General features: G+C 44.5%; 1 protein-coding gene across 1 annotated transcript in view; it reads left to right on the top strand.

The window, feature by feature from the left end:
• The window catches only part of DCLK3 (doublecortin like kinase 3), a 154,464-nt gene that overhangs the window by 94,018 nt on the left and 36,866 nt on the right, over positions 1-23,580 (top strand). The window contains exon 3 of the mRNA XM_063452043.1: positions 14,920-15,052. Coding sequence (XP_063308113.1) covers positions 14,920-15,052 — 133 coding nt within the window. The remainder of the gene's footprint in view (positions 1-14,919; positions 15,053-23,580) is intronic.

Genomic DNA, 23,580 nt, shown 5'->3' with positions numbered 1-23,580 from the left:
GTGGGCAAGCCACACAGTCGTGTTCGCTACTTGTCGTGGATCAAAACAAATGTTTAGGTTAATGAAGAAATCATAGATGTTTATTCCGGGGGGGCTGGTAGGCCCCTTATAAAGCAGTTATACATCATATGCATAATTATAGATAACAGAGGAAAATACATCAATAATTGGTTAGGTGTTAAGTGGTTCATCAATTGCTCATCCTACCGGGTGCGACGTCACTGACGTCATGGAGCTCTCCTCCAGATTCCAGCGCCAGCTTGTTAATTGAGGGTGTTAGTCGATGACAGGGGAAACTCCCCAGCGGCCATCTTAAGTAGCTTATGATTAATATTAATATTGATTATAGCTATGCAGAGTAAATAGACATTTTACAACAAAAAATTTAGTACAGTTAATATTTTGTCCACAACACTTCCCCTGTGTCGTTAGATAGGCTTCAAGGTAAAATAGGCTTGAAGGTCACGTGTAAAGGTCTCTGCAAAATTCCTATCCCACAGCAAGGAGTTATTTATTTTCAATGGGCTGCGGTGTTTAAAGTCATACATAATTTTTAACTCTATGGTCACTGGTGCATGATCTGACCAGGTGATTTGGTGTATTTCACTAGAGATGAGCTGGTCTAGTGCAGAACCTAGTAACAGAAACCCATCGATTTTGGAGTAGGAGTTGTGGCCTGCTGAGTAATGTGTGAATGCTTGTTCCGTGGGGTGCATGATCCGCCACGTGTCATATAGATGGTTGTCATGCAGGAGCTTTGCAATGGCCTTACATTGCCGCTTCAATGGTTGGGAGTGTGGTGTCTAACATCGGGTCGTATGTGGTTAAAATCACCTCCTATCACTGTGATGCCTTTTTGGATGCTGGCTACTTTGCGTATGATTTTGTGCAGGAAGTTTCTTTGGTTAGTGTTTGGGGAATATACATTTGCTATTGTGTATAACATGTCATCGATCACTCCTATGACTATCACATATCTTCCATTCGTGTCTATGTCTAGAGAATGCAATGTGAACAAAACATTTTTACTTAGTAATATAGATGCCCCCTTGGACTTGGTGGGAGACGTCGCGTGGAACTGATGTGGGATGTCTGTGGTCAGTATTTTGGGGTGATCGCCTTGTCTAAAGTGTGTTTCGTGGAGACACAATATATCTGCTCCTAGGGTTTTGACCTCTCTAGTGAGAAGATGTCACTTTACCGGGGCATTGAGTCCCCTAACATTTAGGGTGCAGATCTTCATGGTGGTTTTCTAAGTAGAGGTGCAGTGTAGTTCTATGGTTGCGAGGGACCGCTCTCCCCAGCTTAGTCAAGCCGAGCCGTTGAGCCCTCTGTGTCATAGAGGTCGTACCTATGGGGTCCGGAGAGCAAAAATTCGGAGCACTGCCTCTGTACAGAGGAGTCTTCCGTGATTGGAGGGGTACTGGGTCATTATTGAGAACATATAACATGTGAGCAGTCTGTATAACAACTTGAAACATAAAAGAAAGTATATACAAATCCAATTAGTGCCTTCGCTTTGGCTTGGCACTGCATCATCGTGCCCTGGGGTGTTAGAGGCATAGGGCCTCATGTCCGAAGAGAGCTGCCTCCCTCGGTGGCTATTCGTGTATATTCATTTCTAAGTTTTCCAGCCCTGGGGCCTCCCCCTGATATTCTCCATACATCTCTGTTGCTTGCCTGCCCGGCCCCCTTGAAAAGTGTGCGTGGGTTACCCCTCGTGGGTGTCTGCTTGGTTTGTCAGTGCAGAGAAGTGGGGTCCCCCTTAAACGTGTGGTCCACTCGGCTTCTCGCACCCTCCACCGGGTGTGCTCGTCATAAGCTACGTGCTATCGTTAGGGTGCGGGTGGCACTAACGTGGATCATCAGGTGGGGTTGTGGGAATAAGTAGGTCTAATATTGTCTTATATATTGGTAGTCGTTCTCTTCAGCATTCTTGTTGTTTTTTTCTCTTTTTTGTTTTAAATATTTTTTTAAAAAATGTATTCGTACCATTAATATAGCATAGTTGTGGTGCTGGTGATGACCAGGTCTCTATGGCTGTGGGTTTTGGTGTGCTGTGCCTATTCTGTGTGGCATTTATGTTAGGGTCAGGGTCTAGGCCTCTTGTTAGTTCCAGAGTACCTGGTGTACAGCAGTGTGCATACCGTGGTCGCAGGGGTCGCAGCTGCGACCGGGCCTGCCACTCCAGGGGGCCTGGCCACCCTGTGGACCCCTGTGACCGGGTATCCGCCGCCATAATCTTCTGCGGCCCCGGCCCATGTGGCAAACCGCCAGGGCCGCCGTCCAAGGGGTCCATCGGGTGGCCCATGCTGTCAGGGCCACCTGATGGATATGGATTGTCAGGGGGCCTGGTCAGCGCTGGGTGCTTTAACAGAGCGACCGGGCCACCTGTGATGACATCACATGCTGGGAGGAAGTGACCGCACGTCACTCCTCCCAGCTAACACTGAGAGCCGCCCGGAAGGAAGCAGAGGGAGTCAGAGTGGGAACTCTGACTCCCATCAACCTGAGACACCAGTGGACCCCAGGGAAAGTCACCCTCCTGCACCTAAAAGGTAGAAAACAGGAGGGTGACTTAAACATTTTGTGAGTGTGTGTTTGTATGTATGTGTGTCTGTCTCTCTGGATGTGTGTGCCTGTCTGTCTGTATGTCTGTATGTCTGTGTGTGTGTGTCTGCCTGTTTGTATGTATGTGTGTATCTGCCTGTATGTGTGTGTGCTTGTCTGTTTGTTTGTATGTATGTGCGTCTTGTGTGTGTGTGTGTGTGTGTGTCTGTATGTGTGCCTGACTGTCTGTATGTGTGTGTCTGTCTGTGTGCCTGTCTGTGTGTCGGTCTGTATGTATGGGTCTGTGTGTGTCTGTTTGTATGAATATATGTGTGCCTGTCTGTTTGTATGTATGTGTCTGTGTGTATGTGTCTATGTGTGTGTGTGTCTCTATGTATGTGTGTGTGTTTCTGTCAGAGGGGAATAGGGAGGGAGGGGCCTACGGATCATTTCTGCACCAGGGTCCTATGGTTTGTGTGAACGCCACTGCTGGTGTGTGATCCCTGTACCCCTCCGGGAGCATATAATTCCCAGTTCTACATTACCCAAACCCGGTACTGGTCTCCCGTCCTGCTTTGTTGTGTTTACAGTGTCAGTTCACTATACCCACAGTCCAAGATATTAAAGGACCACTCTAGTGCCAGGAAAGCATACTTGTTTTCCTGGCACTAGAGTGCCCTGAGGGTGCCCCCACCCTCAGGGACCCCCTCCCGCCCGGCTCTGGAAAGGGGAAAGGGGTTAAATCTTACCTTTTTCAAGCGCTGGGCGGAGAGATCTCCTCCTGCTCTCCTCCTCCGATCCTCCTCTTCTCCTCCCCGTCGGCTGAATGCGCACGCGCGGCAAGAGCTGCGCGCGCATTCAGCCGGTCACATAGGAAAGCATTCATAATGCTTTCCTATGGACGCTGGCGTGCTCTCACTGTGAAAATAACAGTGAGAAGCACGCAAGCGCCTCTAGCAGCTGTCAATGAGACAGCCACTAGAGGACATAGGGGGAAGGCTTAACCCATTCATAAACATAGCAGTTTTTCTGAAACTGCTATGTTTATGAAAAAATGGGTTAACCCTAGAAGGACCTGGCACCCAGACCACCTCATTAAGCTGAAGTGGTCTGGGTGCCTAGAGTGGTCCTTTAAGTCCAAAAGGTTCTTTGCTTTTTTTCCACTCCGGCGATGCTCTTGTTCCGGTCCTCTCCGCCTCCGCCTCGTTGGTGCTATGTTACATAGTTACATAGTTACATAGCTGAAAAGAGACTTGCGTCCATCAAGTTCAGCCTTCCTTACATATGCTTTTGCTGTGGATCCAAAAGAAGGCAAAAACCCAGTCTGAAGCGCTTCCAATTTTGCAACAAGATAGGAAAAAATTCCTTCTTGACCCCAAAATAGCATTCAGATGTCTCCTTGGATCAAGCAGCTATTACCCCACTAATTAGAAATTATATCCCTGTATGTTATGTTTTTGCCAGTATTTATCCAATTTCAGTTTAAACATCTGTATAGACTCTGACAAAACCACCTCTTCAGGCAAAGAATTCCATATCCTTATTGCTCTTACTGTAAAAAAACCTTTTCTTTGCCTTAGATGAAATCTCCTTTCTTCAAGCCTAAATGCGTGACCTCGTGTCCTATGTATAGCTCTGTTTATGAATAGATTTCCAGATAATGGTTTGTACTGGCCCCGAATATATTTGTATAATGTTATCATATCCCCTCTCAGGCGCCGTTTTTCCAAACTGAAGAGATTTAAATTTTTTAACCTTTCTTCATAACTAAAATGCTCCATTCCTTTTATCAATTTTGTAGCTCATCTCTGCACTTTTTTCTAGTGCCATGATATCTTTATTTAGAACAGGTGCCCAAAATTGCACAGCATATTCAAGGTGTGGTCTTACCAGCGATTTATAAAGAGGCAAAATTATATTTTCATCTCGAAAATTTATGCCCCTATTTATACATGACAAAACCTTACTGGCCTTAGCAACGGCAGATTGACATTGCATATTGCTACCTAATTTGTTGTTTATAGCAATTCCCAAATCCTTCTCGTGTGTGGTTATCCCTAGTTCACTACCATTTAGGGTGTACATTGCTTGTGCATTCTTAACCCTGAAGTGCATTACTTTGCATTTTTCTACGTTAAATTTCATCTGCCATTTTAGTGCCCAGTCCCCCAATCTATCCAAATCCCTCTGCAGCAAGGCAATATCCTGCTCACATTTTATTACTTTACAAAGTTTTGTGTCATCTGCAAACACTGATACATGGCTTTCAATGCCCATTTCAAGATCATTTATAAATATGTTAAATAGAAGCGGTCCCAAAACAGAACCCTGAGGGACACCACTTACCACTTTTGTCCAGCTTGAAAATTTACCATTTATGACAACTTGTACTCTATCCTTAAGCCAATGTTCTACCCAAGAACAAGAATATTCATCTAGACCAATTTCTTTTAGTTTGAAGACTAACCTATTGTGAGGAACCGTATCAAATACCTTGGCAAAATCCAAGTAGATCACATCCACTGCAACACCCTGATCTGTATTTCTACTTACTTCTTCATAGAATGCAATTAGATTAGTTTGACATGACCTATGTTTCATAAAACCATGCTGAATATTGCTAATAACACGGTTCTTCCCAATGAATTCCTGAATATTATCCCTTAATAGCCGTTCAAATAATTTCCCAGTCACAGAAGTTAAGCTCACAGGTCTATAATTTCCAGGCAAGGATTTTGAACCCTTTTTAAATATAGGAACAACATCTGCCTTCCTCCAATCCTCCGGTACAATACCTGAAACAAAAGAATCTTGAAAAATTCAATACAGGGTTCACTTCTTTCCCCACTTAGCTCCTTAAGTTCTCGTGGGTGGATACCGTCAGGCCCCAGAGCTTTATTTACATGAATTTTCTTTAATAGCTGTAGCACCTTGTCTCGAGTTATCCAATCACAAGTTATCTGCAAGTTTGTTGCAGCAATCATTTGCATATCTCTTAGCATAGGATCCTCATTAATATATACTGAAGAAATGGACGCACAACCCAAAAGACAAACTCTGGATTCGGATAGAAGCAAGTTTCTCACGAATACTTCTATCTCTTCTCCCTTGGCTGCCGAAGGCCATGACCAGCGAACTACCGAAACGACACCCAACCCTATGTGCCATCATGAAAGTGTCTGGAGACACATAGCGCCGCACAAAGACCTTGCCCCGGAGCTCTCGCCTCTGTGCCCCATATCACTGAACCCAAAATTCCCTCCGGCGGAGGATCCTCGCTATACCACGACATTGGGACTGCCGTACCCTTGTAGGATCAATTACATATACAAACAAGGCACGATCACGCCTCTGGGAGACCTGGTTCCGAACAACCCACATAACTGGCCACTTCGCTTCAGACACCACCAATTGACCAGATATCTGAAGAACATACCTGGGGGGGCGGAGCCTAGCATCCGGACGGAGCGGTCGTGCTGTGCCTCAGCTCCCGCTCCACTCGACAATTTTCAGGGGTGATACCCCCAAATATCGGTACGACCACGACTGGACGGCACCTAGCATGCTGGGGAAACTCGGGAGTACCGTCCGGTACCAAACTCTGACCCGTCACCTCTTGGAAACCGGGCAGAACACTCGGAGGCCTACCGGAGACCGGGCAGCAGGGAGACGGCCGCTCCCCAGTCTGTCCGACCCGGTCAAGGATCCCTCGCAACAGTCATCTCCTACCCCCCCCCCCCCTCTGGACCGATGGGGGACATCTCGGTCCAATCCCAACGACAGGCACCACAAGCATATCACGCAGTCCTGTACTCTGCAACTCCAGACCAGCCTAACGCATGGGGAACCCAAAATGGCGGCGGCAAGCGACCTCCGCAGTTCAAACAGCATGCCTGACACAGGGGAGCCCTGCGATATACACCAACGTATAAACGCAGCATTTGCAAGATTCTGGCACAAGCTGGAGCAGAGGCTTAAAGCCCAGAGGACAAGCAGGCTATCCCAGCCGGCAGCTAACAAGCAGAACCGACCTAGCAGCATGCAGACAAAGGCGAAACCGCAACCAAGGCCAGACCGCAAACTTGAGGTGAGAGACACGAGGCAGAGGCGCCCCACTCCGGGCACAGCATCTACCCACAAGAAAACCGCGCAACCACGCAGCCCACCCAGCCCGGGTGCCAGGAGGGAAATACCTCCACAGCATCGACCACCCTGCAGGAGGAATGCCCGCCGCTGGCGGCGAAAGAGACCCGGCACCAACTGCACCCACAACGGGATTGCCTCGACCTCACAGAGCCATCGAGCCAGTGGTCAGAAGATGCCACCCCCCGAATGGGCCTGGGGCAGGAGGGGGCCCGCGCCCTGTGCCGATCGCTCCAATGCATGGGACTGTTCAGCATGTGCCTTACCAATGCCGACTGAAGGTATAGGATGACTCCCAGCAACTACCACTGCCGCACCGCGGCCTAGACTGCTGCCACGCCACCACAGCAACGCAGCTATAATGGACTATGTCCTGATAGACTTTTGGACTCCTATTTTATCACACATCTAAACGGGACTAAAACTAACGTTTTCGCTACTAGCCTAGCATGCTTAATGTCATGTCGTTAATCTTGATTTAATAGCCTGATTTAATAGCCTGATTTAATAGCCTGATTTAATAGCCTGATTTAATAGCCTGATTTAATAGCCTGACTTAATAGCATGATTTAATAGCCTGACTTAATAGCTTGATTTCATAGCCTGATTTCCTAGTCTGATTCATAGCTTGATCTACTAGCCTGATCTAATAGCCTGATTTACTAACTTGATTTCAGAGCCTGATTTAAATGCCTGTACTAAAATCCTGTTTTCTATGATTGATTTAGGAACCTGTTTTCTCAACCTGATTTATGTAATAGCCTGACTTAATAGCTTGATCTCATAGCCTGATCTCCTAGTCAGATTTCATAGCTTGATCTACTAGCCTGATTTAATAGCCTGATTTACTACCTTGATTTCAAAGCCTGATTTAAACGCCTGTACTAAAATCCTGTTTTCTATGACTGATTTATGAACCTGTTTTCCCAACCTGATTTATGAAAAAAATCAAAAAACGAAGCATCGTTGATTCCAGAAATGTAATAGTTTCAGGCCGACAATGTTTAAACCCTCTACTGTACTCAAACTATGCGTTTCCCCCCCTTCTCTTCTGTACCCTATCAAAAATGCTTCAATAAAAGAAAGATTGACAAGAAGAACATACCTGGGCTGGACTCAGCATCACGGACACTCTCTACCTTTGAGGCAATTTGCTCAAACCCCCCGTCCCCACCGCACGCAATCTCCTTTTACCGCCTACAAATCACACCCCCCAACGATGCACCTCTACCATACTTCACTAGATACTGGGAAAAAGACCTAGGACACGTACTCACCGGGCAAGAATGGACCACTGTGTTCACACTTATACAAAAGGCCTCCGTAGCCACGAAATTCCAGGAAGCAGGATATAAAATGCTCTCACACTGGTACAACACACCAGAGAAACTATCGGTTATGAAAGCCACCCGCGAACCGGAATGCTGGAGATGCGGGAGAGAATTGGGAACACTCTTCCATATTTGGTGGACCTGCCCACTCATCAAACCCTTCTGGAAAGAAATCCACACAACCCTGGAGACCGTAACGGAAGCAAACCTACAACTCACACCTGAAACCTACCTCCTCCAACTGACCCCAATCCCCATGAACAAATTAAAAAAATCAGTGATACCGCACCTACTAAATGCGGCCCGAAGCCTCATTCCGAGACACTGGAAACGTACCACGGCCCCGACGATGAAAGAGTGGATGACTAGAGTGGAGGACATCAGATGTATTGAGGAGCTTGTCCTCTCGGCGGCGGGACATATACAGAGATATCACGACACCTGGTACCACTGGCTAAGGTGGCTGGCCTCCGCCCCGACCGCCGACCCCGGGCAGGGGCGGGGAGAGCTGGAGTGGGACCGGGTCCCGGACCCCCCCTAGTCCACCCCCACCCCGCCACTCCTTACCCTGCTCACCTCAAACCCATCCACCCCTCCTTACCCTTTCCCCCCCTACTTTTCCCCCGCCCTCCTCAGGCTGACTCTGACCACACACAGCCCGCCAGGGACGAAGCAACGCTGAGACAAGTAATTGCACAAGACAACCGACGCACCAAGATTATCCCCCGGGACATAGGAAGGACACACACAACTCCACTAACCCCAGAGACACAACTACGCCACCCAACACACACGCGATAACACCAAGAGACGGCCCCCCACCACACGCTAACGAACAGACTGCCAATCCCCTACCTCCCCCCCACGTACCGGACACAGCAAGGTCCCCGACAACCGCCCCCCCCTGCTGCCACAAGCCCCCCCCCCCTTGCCCCTGAACGCTAGGCCCCAGGCGGCCTCACCGAAACCTCATTGAAAAACCAACCCCGCTGCTCGCGAGGGCTGCGAACCACAACTTGACCCCAATGAGTAACATAACCTCATCAATATCTTATCAACTGAACAAACCTCTCTTAGCAACCGATGTTAGACATGTAATTTACTAACACAACCTGTTATTGCATTGTATACCATACTGAACTTCATGTCACTGTACTCGGACATCTGTGTGATCACACCCACCTGTAACTATTGCATGACCTTAATAAAACCTCTGAATAAAAAAAAAAATAATAATATATACTGAAGAAAAATTGTTATTTAAAATTTCTGCCTTCTCCTGGTCTTCATTGACTAACAGACCCATTTCTGTTTTCAGTGTACCTACACTTTCATTTTTCTGTTTTTCTAGAATTAAAAACTATAGCCTATATTACCCCATTCTAGTCCGTATTCCTGCACTCCAGCCCCTGTCAGCCATTAGAGCCACAATTTCCCCTCACCCCTGTCTCTCCACTAAAACCTCTGCCCCCACTACAGTCCATATTACCCCCATTAGAGCCCCAATTACTCTATCATTCCCTCACTACAGCCCCTGCTCATCCACTACTGCCCTCACCCCACCACTACAGCCCCTAACTCACTAGTCCAGACACTATTCTTCCATTATAGCCCCTATTCTCCCTCTACGGCCCCTGTCTCCCTGCTAAAGCCCCAAATCCATACTACAGCCCATTGTTAGTCTGCCCTTGTTTAGTATCTACCAAAAGTAGTACAAGGAAGCACAACCAGGGACCCATCATCAGGGTCATGGGTGCCCAAGGCTCATTGATGCACTTGTGGACAGAAGGCTAGCCTGTCTGGTCTGATCACACAGAAGAGCTACTGTTGCTCCAATTGCTGAAAAAACATCATGCTGGTTATGATTCAAAGGTGTCAGAACACACAGTGCATCGCAGTTTGCTATGTTTGTAGCTGTGTAGCCGCAGACTGATCTGAGTGTCCATGATGACCCCTGTCCACAGCTGAAAGCGCCTTGAAAGGGGACATGAGAATCAGAACTGGACTATGCAGCAAAGGAACAAGGTTGCCAGGTTTGATAAATCACGTTTTCTTTTAGATCAGGTGGATGGCCGGGGGCATGTGTGTCATTTACCTAGGGGAAGAGATGGCAGCAAGATGCACTATGGGAAGAAGGCAGGCTGGCGGAGGCAGTGTTCTGCTCTGGGCAATGTTCTACTGAGAAACCTTGGGTCCTGGCATTTATGTGGATGTTACTTTGACACATACCACCTACGCAAGGATTGTTGCAGACCACTTACACCCTTTCATGACAATGGTGTTCACTGATGGCAGTGGCCTCTTTCAGAAGGATAATGCACCCTGTCACTCTGCAGAAATGTTCAGGAAGGGTTTGAGGAACAGGAATTTGCCTTGGCCTCCAAATTCCCCAGATCTCAATCAGGTTGACCATCTGTGGGATGAGCTGGGACAACAGAACTGATACATTGAGGCCCTACCTTGCAACTTGCAGGACGTAAAGGCTCTGCTTCTAATGTATTTTGAGTCAGATACCACAGGACATGATCAGAGGTTTTGTGGAATCCAAGTCTTGATGCATCAGAGCTGTTTTGGCAGCATTAGGGGAACCTAAACAATATTAGGCAGGTGTTTTGTGTTTCTATATTTATTACCATGCTATTTTGAATGAGGATTGAGGCCTTATTGCTTCTGCATATAGTCATGGCTTAGAGACACCTAGACATGCCAGAGGAGACATGAAAAGGGGTTGTGCAAGCAGGGCCGGACTGTGGACACGAAGCAGCCCTGGAAAAAAAATCTATGGCAGCCCCATAAGTCATTGTGCTATGTAGTGTGTGTTATATAACACACACTACATAGCATATATACACAAACACACATATCTATATATCCACCGGTATATGTATGTATGTATGCATATATATATATATATATATATATATATATATATATATATATATATATATAAATTAGAATAATTATTTTTCAATTCAAAATATTAGTCCTTTTAGGGTAATTAAATTATACAGTAAAGCATACTCACATGCAGACACAGACAATCCTATGCACACAAATAGGCTCATTGACAGACAATCTCAATGACACACACAGACAAGGTTACTGGTACACACACAAATTTAGTACAGACAAACTCTGATACACACACAAGCTTACTACAGACAAGCTCACTGCACACACATGCTCACCACAGTCAGGAGCAGACACACCCATGCTCCCCACAGACAAGCTCACTAACACACACACACACACGATCCCTACAGACAAGCTCACTGACACACATACAAGCTCACTCACTAGCAGGTGCACACACACAGAAGATCACTCACTAGCAGATGCGCACATACACACACACACACACACAGAAGCTCACTCACTCACTAGCAGATGCACACACACAAAGACATCCACAAACACAGAGGCAGGCACCCCCCACACACACACACACAGAGGCAGACAGCCACACACACACACACAGAGGCAGACAGACACACACACACACACTAAAAGACTCACACACACACAGTCATACATACACACAGAGGCAGACAGTCACATGCACACAGACAGTGTCTCACACACAGGCAGACAGACAGTCATACATACACACAGAGGCAGACAGTCACACACACACACACACACACACACACAGATAATCACACACTCACAGGCAGTGTCTCACACACACACACACAGGCAGACAGTCATACATACACACAGAGGCAGACAGTCACACACACACACACACACACACACAGGCAGACAGTCATACATACACACACACAGAGGCAGACAGTCACACACACCCTTGTCACACACACACAGGCAGACAGTCATACACACACAGAGGCAGACAGTCACACGCACACAGACAGTCATACATACACACACAGTGTCACACACAGAGGCAGACAGTGTGTCACACACACACACACACACACACACACAGGCAGACAGTCATACATACACACAGAGGCAGACAGTCTCACACACAGGCAGGAAGACAGTCATACATACACACAGAGGCAGACAGTCACACACACACACACACTCACACACAGTGTCACACACACACAGAGGCAGACAGTGTCACACACACACACACACACATGCTGACAGTCATACATACACACAGAGGAAGTCACACGCACACAGCCAGTGTCATACACACAGGCAGGCAGTCATACACACACACACACAGAGGCAGACAGTCACACGCACACAGACACAGATAATCACACACTCACAGGCAGTGTCTCACACACACACACACACACACACACACAGGCAGACAGTCATACATACACACAGAGGCAGACAGTCACACACACACACACACACACACACACACACACAGGCAGACAGTCATACATACACACACACAGAGGCAGACAGTCACACACACACAGTGTCACACACACACAGGCAGACAGTCATACACACACAGAGGCAGACAGTCACACGCACACAGACAGTCATACATACACACACAGTGTCACACACAGAGGCAGACAGTGTGTCACACACACACACAGGCAGACAGTCATACATACACACAGAGGCAGACAGTCACACACACACACACAGGCAGACAGTCATACATACACACACACACAGAGGCAGACAGTCACACACACACAGTGTCACACACACACAGGCAGACAGTCATACACACACAGAGGCAGACAGTCACACGCACACAGACAGTCATACATACACACACAGAGGCAGACAGTGTGTCACACACACACACACACACACACACACACAGGCAGACAGTCATACATACACACAGAGGCAGAAAGTCTCACACACAGGCAGGCAGACAGTCATACATACACACAGAGGCAGAAAGTCACACACACACAGTGTCACACACACACAGAGGCAGACAGTGTCACACACACACACACACACATGCTGACAGTCATACATACACACAGAGGAAGTCACACGCACACAGCCAGTGTCATACACACAGGCAGGCAGTCATACACACACACACACACACACAGTGTCACACACACACACAGGCAGACAGTCATAAATACACACACACAGAGGCAGACAGTCACACGCACACAGACAGTGTCACACACACACAGGCAGACAGTCATACATACACACACAGGAAGACAGTCACACACACACACACACACACAGACAGTGTCTCACACACACACACACACACACACACAGGCAGACAGTCATACATACACACACAGGCAGACAGTCACACACACATACAGTGTCACACACAGACACACTGACCTGCTAATACCTCCACATCCCTTGGAGCTCCTGGAGGCTGGTTGTTGGGGAAGCAGGGACTCCTTCCTGCTTCCCATGCTGCATTAACCAGGCCCCACGCCGCACGCTAAGCCCCCTCCCTGCCGCACGCTAGCTCCGCCCCGCCGCAAATTATTTTTATTTTTTTATGATCCCGGCCGGCCATGTGAGGTGTGCTGGCCGCCTGGAAATTTCCCGGTATCCCGGTGGGCCAGTCCGGCCCTGTGTGCAAGTATTTTTTATCATCCTAGGAAAATATCCAGTTTGCCACCCCCTTATGTATACCTTTTCTCTGTAACTGATTACAATGGAAGGGAAATATGCAGCCCGAGGATTGAGTGGAGAGGGATTACATAAATATTACTAGTCCAATATACCCTAAGGTATATAAGACAAGAAATAGGTCCCTCACAAACGAATAGGTAATTAGAGTGCACCACTAACTTCCTTCAGGGAATATTTTTTGCTGCTTTGAGTTGAGAGGGAGCCTATATTACAGGTGCTCATTGATTCATGTTTATTTACTTTTAGAGGTTGACCACCACATGGCTGTTCCTAGTTACAGGAGTTTTGAAGGCCCCTGTGACAACTATCTTGGGGGGAAGGGAGTCTGTCACAGGCAACACATTAACAAGCCTGTCTATCATGCTTTTATTTCTTATGATTACATAACTCCCAACTCCAGCGTCCTATAAAGTAGGAAGTCTGGGATGAAAAGTGATTTTCATCATTGGTTTCACCATTGGCATGGACGGACTCAGAAAGGGGCAGGTCTGCCCATAGAATTGAAAGGTCAGTCTGACCAGGCTATTTCAGTGCCCAGAGCATAGTACATGCACATCCAATAATTCACTTGTGCTATGCTTGTTCAGGACAGTTCTATGGTGTCCCCAAAACACCAGGAAACACCAAGTGAAGATGGCAGGAGAAAACCCAAATATCAGAACTGTCCTACCAAAACAGTTGGGAGGCCTGTAATTATTAAAGGCACCTGGGAAACCTCAACATGTATATTTTAATGTAGTGCTAAAATACTTTCAAAGAAGAGTGCTTTAAATTCTTAGTCAGATTATTCATGACTACTTAAAGTGTACAGAGGCCAAGTTTTATTACAAGTAGTATTACTGGGGAAAGAGCTGGCAGTGTCTGTGTTGTATGAGCCATCTCAGGTTATCATAATGTTACATATCTAGCAATGGTTTTATTGCCTTCTTTTTTTTTTATATGTAGTTACAAAACCCCAGGTCCTACATAACACATTTACAGCTATTGGATAGCTTTTGGCAAAAATCTTTATGAAATGTTCATATTGTTGTAATGTATTGTTAAGCAGGGACTTTTTTGTCTTATGGTAAATGCCTAACTTGACAAAATATGACAAAAGTCCCATGTGTGAGAGTACAGTACTGACATGGCAGATGAAGCACCAGGAGCTGAAGAACGATGATAGTGGTGCATACTATGGACTCCTTCTGGTAAGTATATCTAATCTGCTCTGCTGCACCCCCAGTCTACGAGCCCCAAATTGAGAATATCACCATGGGGTTTTGCATGTTTTAGTGTCACATTACAGCTCTAATTTCCAGTATACACATATTGCTTACAGGTACAACAAAATCCTGATGGGTCAACAACACTGAAGCTAACTGACTTCGGCCTTGCTGCCTACGTGACAGAACCACTGTTCGCTGTGTGTGGAACACCAACATATGTGGCCCCTGAGATATTATCAGAAAAAGGTAATATGGTTGTTATTTTTGGCAATTGTAATAATAATAAAGTATCATTTCTACTTTGCTTAATGCATACTGTTGTAACCAAACTTATTAACTATATATATATATATATATATATATATATATATATATATATATATATATATATATATATAATATTCATATTAAAACCAATATTTGGTTTTAACACATTTGGAGTTTTCATGAACCCCATCAGTGCTGGCATCCATCCCTCCCCACGAATAAATAAATAAAAATAAAAAAAGTTTATTAACTTGCTTCCCTTCTCTTCACTGCTCTACTCTGGAGAGAATACCAGTGATGACAGTCTCACCTTCCTGTTAAATAAAACTTTGTTCATTCACAGTGATAACCACAAATTCTCCAGTTAGATAGTGGTGAACATCTAGTAGAATATATCTCATTGGGAGTCATTCATTTTATTTACTAAAGTGAGATTTTTTTTTCCAAATAAATGTTTCCTTTCTCCTTCAGAACACAAAGGCTCTTGTAGGGAGAGATGCAGTCTAACTCACTAGTTAGACTGCATCTCTCCCACCCACCCCATGCTTAATTCCTCATTTATAGATGGTCTCCCACACAACTTTCAATCTCCTGAAATGACAGGTGCAAACACTGATCAGCGCACCCTTCCAATCTCTTAACCCTATAGAACACATACCCTCTCTCCCTACAAATAGATATATCACACAACAATACTATATACTTTTTATTTCATTTTTGTTTTTTCGCAATTTCTGTTTCATTTTCAACTACACACCTCGTACCACTAACATGAATCCAAATATAACCATACTGATATTCTTAATAACCCTTTTTTAAATCCAATTTTGTTCACACCACTACCAGCATAAGCACACACCTCAAACTGGAACACAAATTATCATTCACCATGGCATGCTTTGTTCCTGTAACTTATCTGCTGAGTGCTGGTGGAGAGTTCTAAAAAATAGCCCTCCTACCCCCACCTCACAAAATTATAAAGTATCCCATTCACTATATGCCCAAACAAAAATTATGTCCAAATTCCTATTCCTTATGTTACTTGCCCTTGCAAATGATGTGGAGTCTAACCCTGGTCCCCCAGCTAATTCTAGTCCTAATCTCCCCACTAAAAAAGGCCTCTCTTTTGTGCACTGCAACATCCGTAGTTTACTCCCTAAACTGGATGAACTGCAAGCCTGGTGTTCCCATTACAAACCAAAAATCATTGTGCTCTCAGAATCATGGTTAACGACTAAAATACCAGACACCGCCATTGCAATACAGGGGTATTTATGTTTTAGAAATGACAGAACAAAGAGAGGAGGAGGCATTGTTATTTATGTTGACAATTCCATTATCAACATGTTGACAATTCCATAAAACCTTAGTGCTTGTGCCACCTTTGATTTCCTTTCTGGCACAATTGAGATCCCGTGCAGTAAATCAATCATTGGTGCAGGAATCTACCGTCCACCTAACTCCCCTGTGCATTCCCTTTCTGACATAGCCCATCTCCTTAGTGAAACCATAGCTCAAAACCCTAAAAGTGAACTGTTGGTCTTTGGAGATTTTAATATTGATTGGCTGAATCCTAAAAATAATAGTTCTTGCACGCTGTTTAAGACTTTGCAGCTAACGTAATTAATCTCCTCCCCAACTCGCATAACCATACCCTGCTAGATTGGATTCTCTCCACTTCTCCTGATAGAATCCAGGAGGCCGGTGTTCTCCCAAACACTTTCAGTGATCACTGTTTAGTGTACTGTGTGCGTAAAATAAAGGCTATTAAATCCTCTCCCAAGGTTAAAATAACTAGGTCCTTCAAAAAATGTCATCTTGAATCATTTCTAAAGGACATCAAGAACCTCCCATGGCACAGATTAAATATTATCCCAGATCTAGACTGTGCTGTTGAATTCTTTCAGTCTGAACTCCTACAAATTTGGAATTTGCATGCCCCGCTGCGTAAGGTGAGGGTAAAAGGAGCACATATGAACTGGATCACAGCTGACCTCATCCAAATGTACCAGTTTCGGGATTCTTTGTGGTCAAAGTTTAAGCGTACTGGCTCTATGAATGATCACTGCGTATAGACAATGGCGAAATATATGCACAAAACAAACAAAATTGGCCAAGGCCCAATATTTCTATGACAATCTGAACAATAACATCTCAAACCCTAGAAACTTTTGGAAAGTCATAAATAAACTACAAACTCCCCCAATCCACTCCCAACCCTCCACTGTCAAAGTGGATAACCAAACCCTGCAACTTCCCTTAGATGTAGCAAATGCCTTTAACAATTATTTTGTCAGATGCTCTACTGCCCTGATTGCCAAGCTAATAAATGGAACGCATCCTGAAACTACAAATGTGGATCAGGTCTCACTAAATTTGCAAAGTCCCAATATAGACAAGTTCATTTTTAGACCTGTACCTGTTAGTGTCATTGAAAAACATATTAATAATCTAAAAATGAAAAACCAGTCCGAACCTGACCAAATCCCAGCAATGCTGTTAAAGCTCAGTGCGCCGGCAATTGCTAAACCCATCGCAACTCTAATTAACGAATCCTTGGTGTCTGGATACATACCCAAACTTTGGAAGACTGCGAGAGTAGTGCCTATCCATAAAACTGGTGACACTACTTTGGTTTCTAACTATCGCCCTATATCATTGCTCCGGGTATTCTCAAAAATCTTAGAAAAATGTGTCCATACGCAACTATGTGAGTATTACCAACAAGCAAACTATCTGACCCCTGATCAATCGGGCTTTCGCCAGAATCACTCCACTACAACTGCCCTCTTAAAAGTTTGCAATGACATCCAAACTGGCATGGAACAAGGAGACCTAACTGGAGCTATTTTTCTTTATTTTGCTAGGGCATTATTTTGCTAGGGTATGTATCGGATCACTCGCAATATGTGTCCATTTCTGACAGCGACTCCCTCCCTCTCCCAGTCACGTGTGGTGTTCCCCAAGGTTCCATTCTCGGCCCCCTACTATTTACAATATTTATAAATGATCTGCCTAATGTCTGCAAATCCTCAAATGTACACATGTACGCAGATGACACGTTAATCTATGCGAGCAATTCCGATCTACTGCAGCTTGAGGCTGTGCTCCAAGACCAGTTTACAGAGGTAGAAAAGTGGATCGCAAAAAACAAACTCTTCCTAAACACTGACAAAACTGTCACAATGATCTTTGGAACAGTACCTAAATTACACAAATTACACAATTCCCATCTATCCATCAAAACAATTTCAAATGGCACACTGACCGCAGTCCACTCTTTCAAATACTTGGGTATGATGTTAGACCCCAATTTATCTTTTGACCTGCACATAGAAAAGCTTGCATCTAATCTTTATCCAAAACTAGGTGCCCTGTACAAAAACAAATCCTGCCTAAGCCCTACAGTAAAGGAAAAGATTGTACAGCAAAGGCTGATGCCAATCATTGATTATGGGGATGTAGTATATGCATCTGCATCGCAATCCCACATGAATAAACTCAGCACATTGTATAACTCGTTCTGCCGATGTGTGCTACAATGTAATTACAGGACCCACCATTGTGACATGCTAAAAGAACTAAACTGTGTCGCTGGAATCCAGACGCACCCTTCATCTTTCAAGCCTTGTGTTTAAGAGTTTTTCTGGGAAACTCCCACCCTACCTGAACACAATGCTTTCCCCGGCTGTTCCCACTTCCTATAACCTCCGATCCAGTACCAACACTTTACTTCAATACAGTCTACCTCAATACAAAAAGAAAGCAGCTCGATCCTCCTTCTCCTACAGAGCACCGCAATTGTGGAACGACCTCCCGCGCAATTTAAAATCTTCCCTAAGCTTAAAATCCTTTAAGAGATCCCTCTCTACATACCTCAAAACAGAATGCACATGTCATGGTTGATTATATATTTCCTACCTGTTCTATGTTAAATTTTGTATATATTGTGTATTAATATTGTTTTTGTATTTTATTGTACACTAACTGTAACAATACAATGATTTGTGGACCCAGGACATACTTGAAAACAAGAGAAATCTCAATGTATCTTTCCTGGTAAAATATTTTATAAATAAATAAATAAATCCCGGACAGGGAAATTTAATAGCAGTCCTGTGCTAATCATTGCCAACAGGCGAGCAACTATCCAGAACTCCTGGATTGGATTGCTCACCTGCTGTTAAGTATGTAAACTGTGGAATGGAGCACTGGCCCTTCCTTCACTCCAAATGCTCCACCCCAGGAACCCATATTAAATTGCAAAATTGCTCTGACTAAAACAGACAGACCTTCTTCCTGGGGCTATTAATTTACATATTCCAATACTTTTGGAGAAATATACACTCCATCCATAACAATGCACTCTGTCACAATCTATATTATATGTCTCTTCAGAGCCAAAACTACTTCCCAGTTTCTGTTATTTATCCCTCACTCCTATTGGTCCCCTATTTACAGATGTTCTACATTAAACTTAAACATGGTGTAACTTTGGGAAATGCTCCTTTTGCACATATGTTTTAAGCCCAAATTAATTGCATTTACCTCTTCTTTTCTTCATATGGATGTTTTACAAATAAAGAATTTAAAAAAATACTCTCATTAAGCTGTTTAACAAAATGTGTCATAGAGAATAAACAAAAAAAAGAAAAAAAATGCCATTCTACCTGTGTATGATTTACTGAGAAGATTATAGGCTTAAAAAGTAACTTTTAATAAATAAATCTAAAATAAAAATATATTAAAGAAAAATCATATGAACAACAGGAGTGGGTGGAGACTATACAGTGAGTAAAACTCTGACTACTTATACAAGCTGTAAAAGTGTATACATAATAACACTAATGCTGAAGCAATACTGTTTTGCTACAATATAACATTAGTGTATTCCCACGTAATAGAAGTGATACTATATTATATGTCACTAATAGCTGTAACAAGAGGGGGGAGATAAGACGACTGCTAAACCAGTGCTGTCAATAGTTAAAAGATTTATGGATAAGTAAATCCCTACATGATATTACAACTAACGACATGGGTTAGCTCCACATACAATAATTGATAATGTTCTATGGTGCTTAACCTCAGAAAGATCCAAGATGGTTCAGCTAAGACGGATTTCTGACAGACGGCGATTAGCCAGTTAAATATCACAAAAGCTGCCTAGATCATAGCAGCGTATTGATAATAAATACAGGTTGCTGTCAAGCAGTAAAGTGTAAAATAAGGGGTTGCTGACCTGGCTCTGTTTTTTCTGCAAGATACCTAGCAGTATATTCTAGTGTAACAACGGCTGCCTGCACTGAGTTATCTTATGCTTGACCACAGTGGAGCACAAAGTAGTAGCTCACCTGTGAAGGACTGCTGACAGGCAGCAGTTAACCGGTTAAAAGTCACACAAGTTGCCTAAGTGCTAGCTGCATCTAAATAATAGGTCAAAGTATAAAGAAAGGGTTTACAAACAGTTTTGAACAGGTTGCCTAGGTAGTAGAAAATATACAGACAGTGACAGAGGAAGGCGTATAGAATAAAGATTCCTGAGTCTTGTGCCTTCGAGGGCACCCCTTAATAAAATGCCTGGTCTTATCAATCTCCCCCCATGAACATAATAAAGGAAAAAGAAAGAGAAATAAAGTATGTACAGAGCACATAAAATTACTGTTAAGAGTCTCCAATATGCACTCCTGAGATGCTGGACATGAATGAACTTGATGTCGGTAATTTAGCAATTGATAAGCAGAGAGTTAGGTGCCGACACCAATAATGTGTCAGTATGTGTCCAGAGCCCCTGACGTGCACGTTTCGCCAGTGAAGCTCATCAGAGGGGAACCAGATACAGGCAAGTATAGGAGTATTTAAATCATAAGCTCTTAATTCATTGGGAGATTTTCAGGATTCTGACCAATGGTAGCTTGGGGAGGGAATCTCAACCATTAAGAAATAATTGACTAATTAACCCTATGTTTACCTGAATCTTTTGTAATAGACCTCTTTATGCTCTTATTTGGTATTCCAAAATAAAGCTGATCTGTTGGCTGATTACCAACAGATCAGCTTTATTTTGGAATACCAAATAAGAGCATAAAGAGGAAAATACCAGGATCCTGGCTACAAAAGGGTCTGGACAACCCCTGAATGGTCCCAAGAAGCATACTAAGAGAGTCATATGATGGTATGACTCCAACTTTGTGAGTGAAACTACTACTATTTACCTTTCATATTGTTTACTATAGAATAGACATACTACGCTATTTTGTATATACCATTGTGTTTTACAGATTATTCAAGGTTTAAGCGGCTCCACCTATTGCTTTGTATGTATACTTATGTTTTTATGGTGGTGTAGGGGATACCACATTTTAGGTGTATTTAGAGCTGCTCACCTTCTTTCTCCCACTGTATGTTCAATTTCTTTTCACTGATATGTTCTGGATCTGCCCCCAGGCTTAAGTATCAAAAATCACATAATTTATGTAACAAAATAAATATAAATGTGTGGTGGCATTCATAATTGTCAGAAAAGGCCTTTACTGGGGGTTGAAGTAGTAATTCAAGCAACTTTGTAACAGGTTCAAAACTCTCTCTTGCCAGAAATAATAAGTCTGCAGCCAACAAGGGTGCATACTTATGGGTTTTATGGAATTAATCTAAAATCCCCAAACCTTTTGTAAATAATGATTTTCCAATGAACAGTGGGGTAAGACTATGCATCCAACTCATCCTTCTGCTCATGGCCCTTAGTTGGTTTACCTCTTGAGAGTGTAGGTTGGTTAATTTTTCAGATGTAGACAATGTAACTGAATCACAAAAAGAACAACAACAAAACAACAAGTATTTAAATTAATATAATTGCATGATTTTGCTATTACATGATGAAAAGTCATGATTTTATTAAAGACACGGAGGCGAGTATTGCACATCCCTTTCTTTACTGTCCACCAATAGCAGCAAAGGATACAAACAGAATGAAAAAAACAATGAACATACAGTAACATAGGCCCCTCCCTGCACAGGTCCCAGTATAATAGGCAGCACTTCCCTTCCATTTCCCTCTTTCTGAAGATGCGACACTATACACAAAGTCCATAACAGGAACAGCAATATAGTCCAGAGAGAAGCCAAAAAGACTATAAACTTCAAACCAAGAGAAGGATCATCACGTCAATAAACAGGGACGTATAACTGGATAACTGCCAACCAAACTTCATTTGCAGGGAAAGGTCCTCACATGTGGAAGCCAGACATTCTGCAGGATCGGTTTAGGCTGTGAAAACATAAATAACAGGAGTCCAGGGGTTAAACTAGTACTTGAGACTAACATCAAGGCCAGGCAGCGCAAGGCCCCACCAATATCTGCAGTGAAAGAACCAGATAGACCCAAACTGACATAGTTACATAGTCAAATCCCATCCAACACAGGCCCCACTTACCATACAAATTAAGACGATACATGTCACCTATATAGTGAAAAAAACTGTGGGGGGGGGGGAGAAACGAGCTAAACATAACATGGGTAGTATAAATGGGTGGGACAATATTCGCCTCCGTGTCTTTAATAAAATTATGACTTCCGCCAGCAGGCAGTAGTGTCCGAAACTCCCTGGACCTCCAGTAGAAGTTCCTGGGAGGACGGCAACAGCCTGGGATAATCCACTGTCATCCCGAGAAGCTGGGGGAACCACGATTGTGTTTCCCAGAATGGGGTCACTAGGACCAGCTCGGCTTGGTGTCTGTAGGAGTGAACAAGGGTGCGATGGATCATGGAGAACGGGGGGAAGGTGTATAGGAGGCCTCCGCTCCAGTCCTGCAGGAAGGCGTCCACTGCCTATGCCGCCGGGTCTGGCCGCCAGCTGAAGAATCGTGGGAGTTGGGTGTCGAGCCGGTTTGCGAATAGGTCTATAGCAAAAGGGCCCCAGAGAGACGATATACTGGAGAACACATTCGTGTCCAATTTCCCGTCGCTGGCGTCTGATAGATATCGTGAATCCCAGTCCGTCTGGACGTTGTGTAGTCCTGGTAAGTATTCCGCTTGGATCACCAGGTTCCGGTCTAAGCAAAAGTCCCAAAAGTCTTTCGCCAATCTGGCCAGAACCGCAGGCTGAGTACCACCCAAGTGGTTGACATACCTCACCGCGGAGATGTTGTCCGTGCGGAGTCGGATGCATGTTTGAGCCCAGTCCTTCGCGAAGCTGCGGATCGTGAAGGAGCCTGCCAAGAGTTCCAATGTGCGTTGATGTGGAGACGGGACTCGAATTTCAACCAGCGACCCCCTGTTCACACACCCTCGCAATGAGCCCCCCAGCCATGGAGGCTCGCATCTGAGTTGATGGTGAACTCCGGCATGGAGCCGAAGATCGCCCTACCATTCCAGGCGGATAAGTTGAGGATCCACCAGCGCAGTTCGTCCTTCGTCTCGCTGTCTAGCGACACCAGGTCCACATAGGATGCGCCGGCCCTCAGGTGCGCTATTTTTAGGCGTTGCAGTGCTCGGTCCGGGAACACTG

The sequence above is a fragment of the Pelobates fuscus genome, chromosome 4 (genome assembly GCF_036172605.1).
Source record: "Pelobates fuscus isolate aPelFus1 chromosome 4, aPelFus1.pri, whole genome shotgun sequence".
Taxonomy (NCBI): domain Eukaryota; kingdom Metazoa; phylum Chordata; class Amphibia; order Anura; family Pelobatidae; genus Pelobates; species Pelobates fuscus.
The sequence above is the reverse complement of the archived record's forward strand: the minus strand, read 5'-3'. Positions and strand labels throughout refer to the sequence as shown.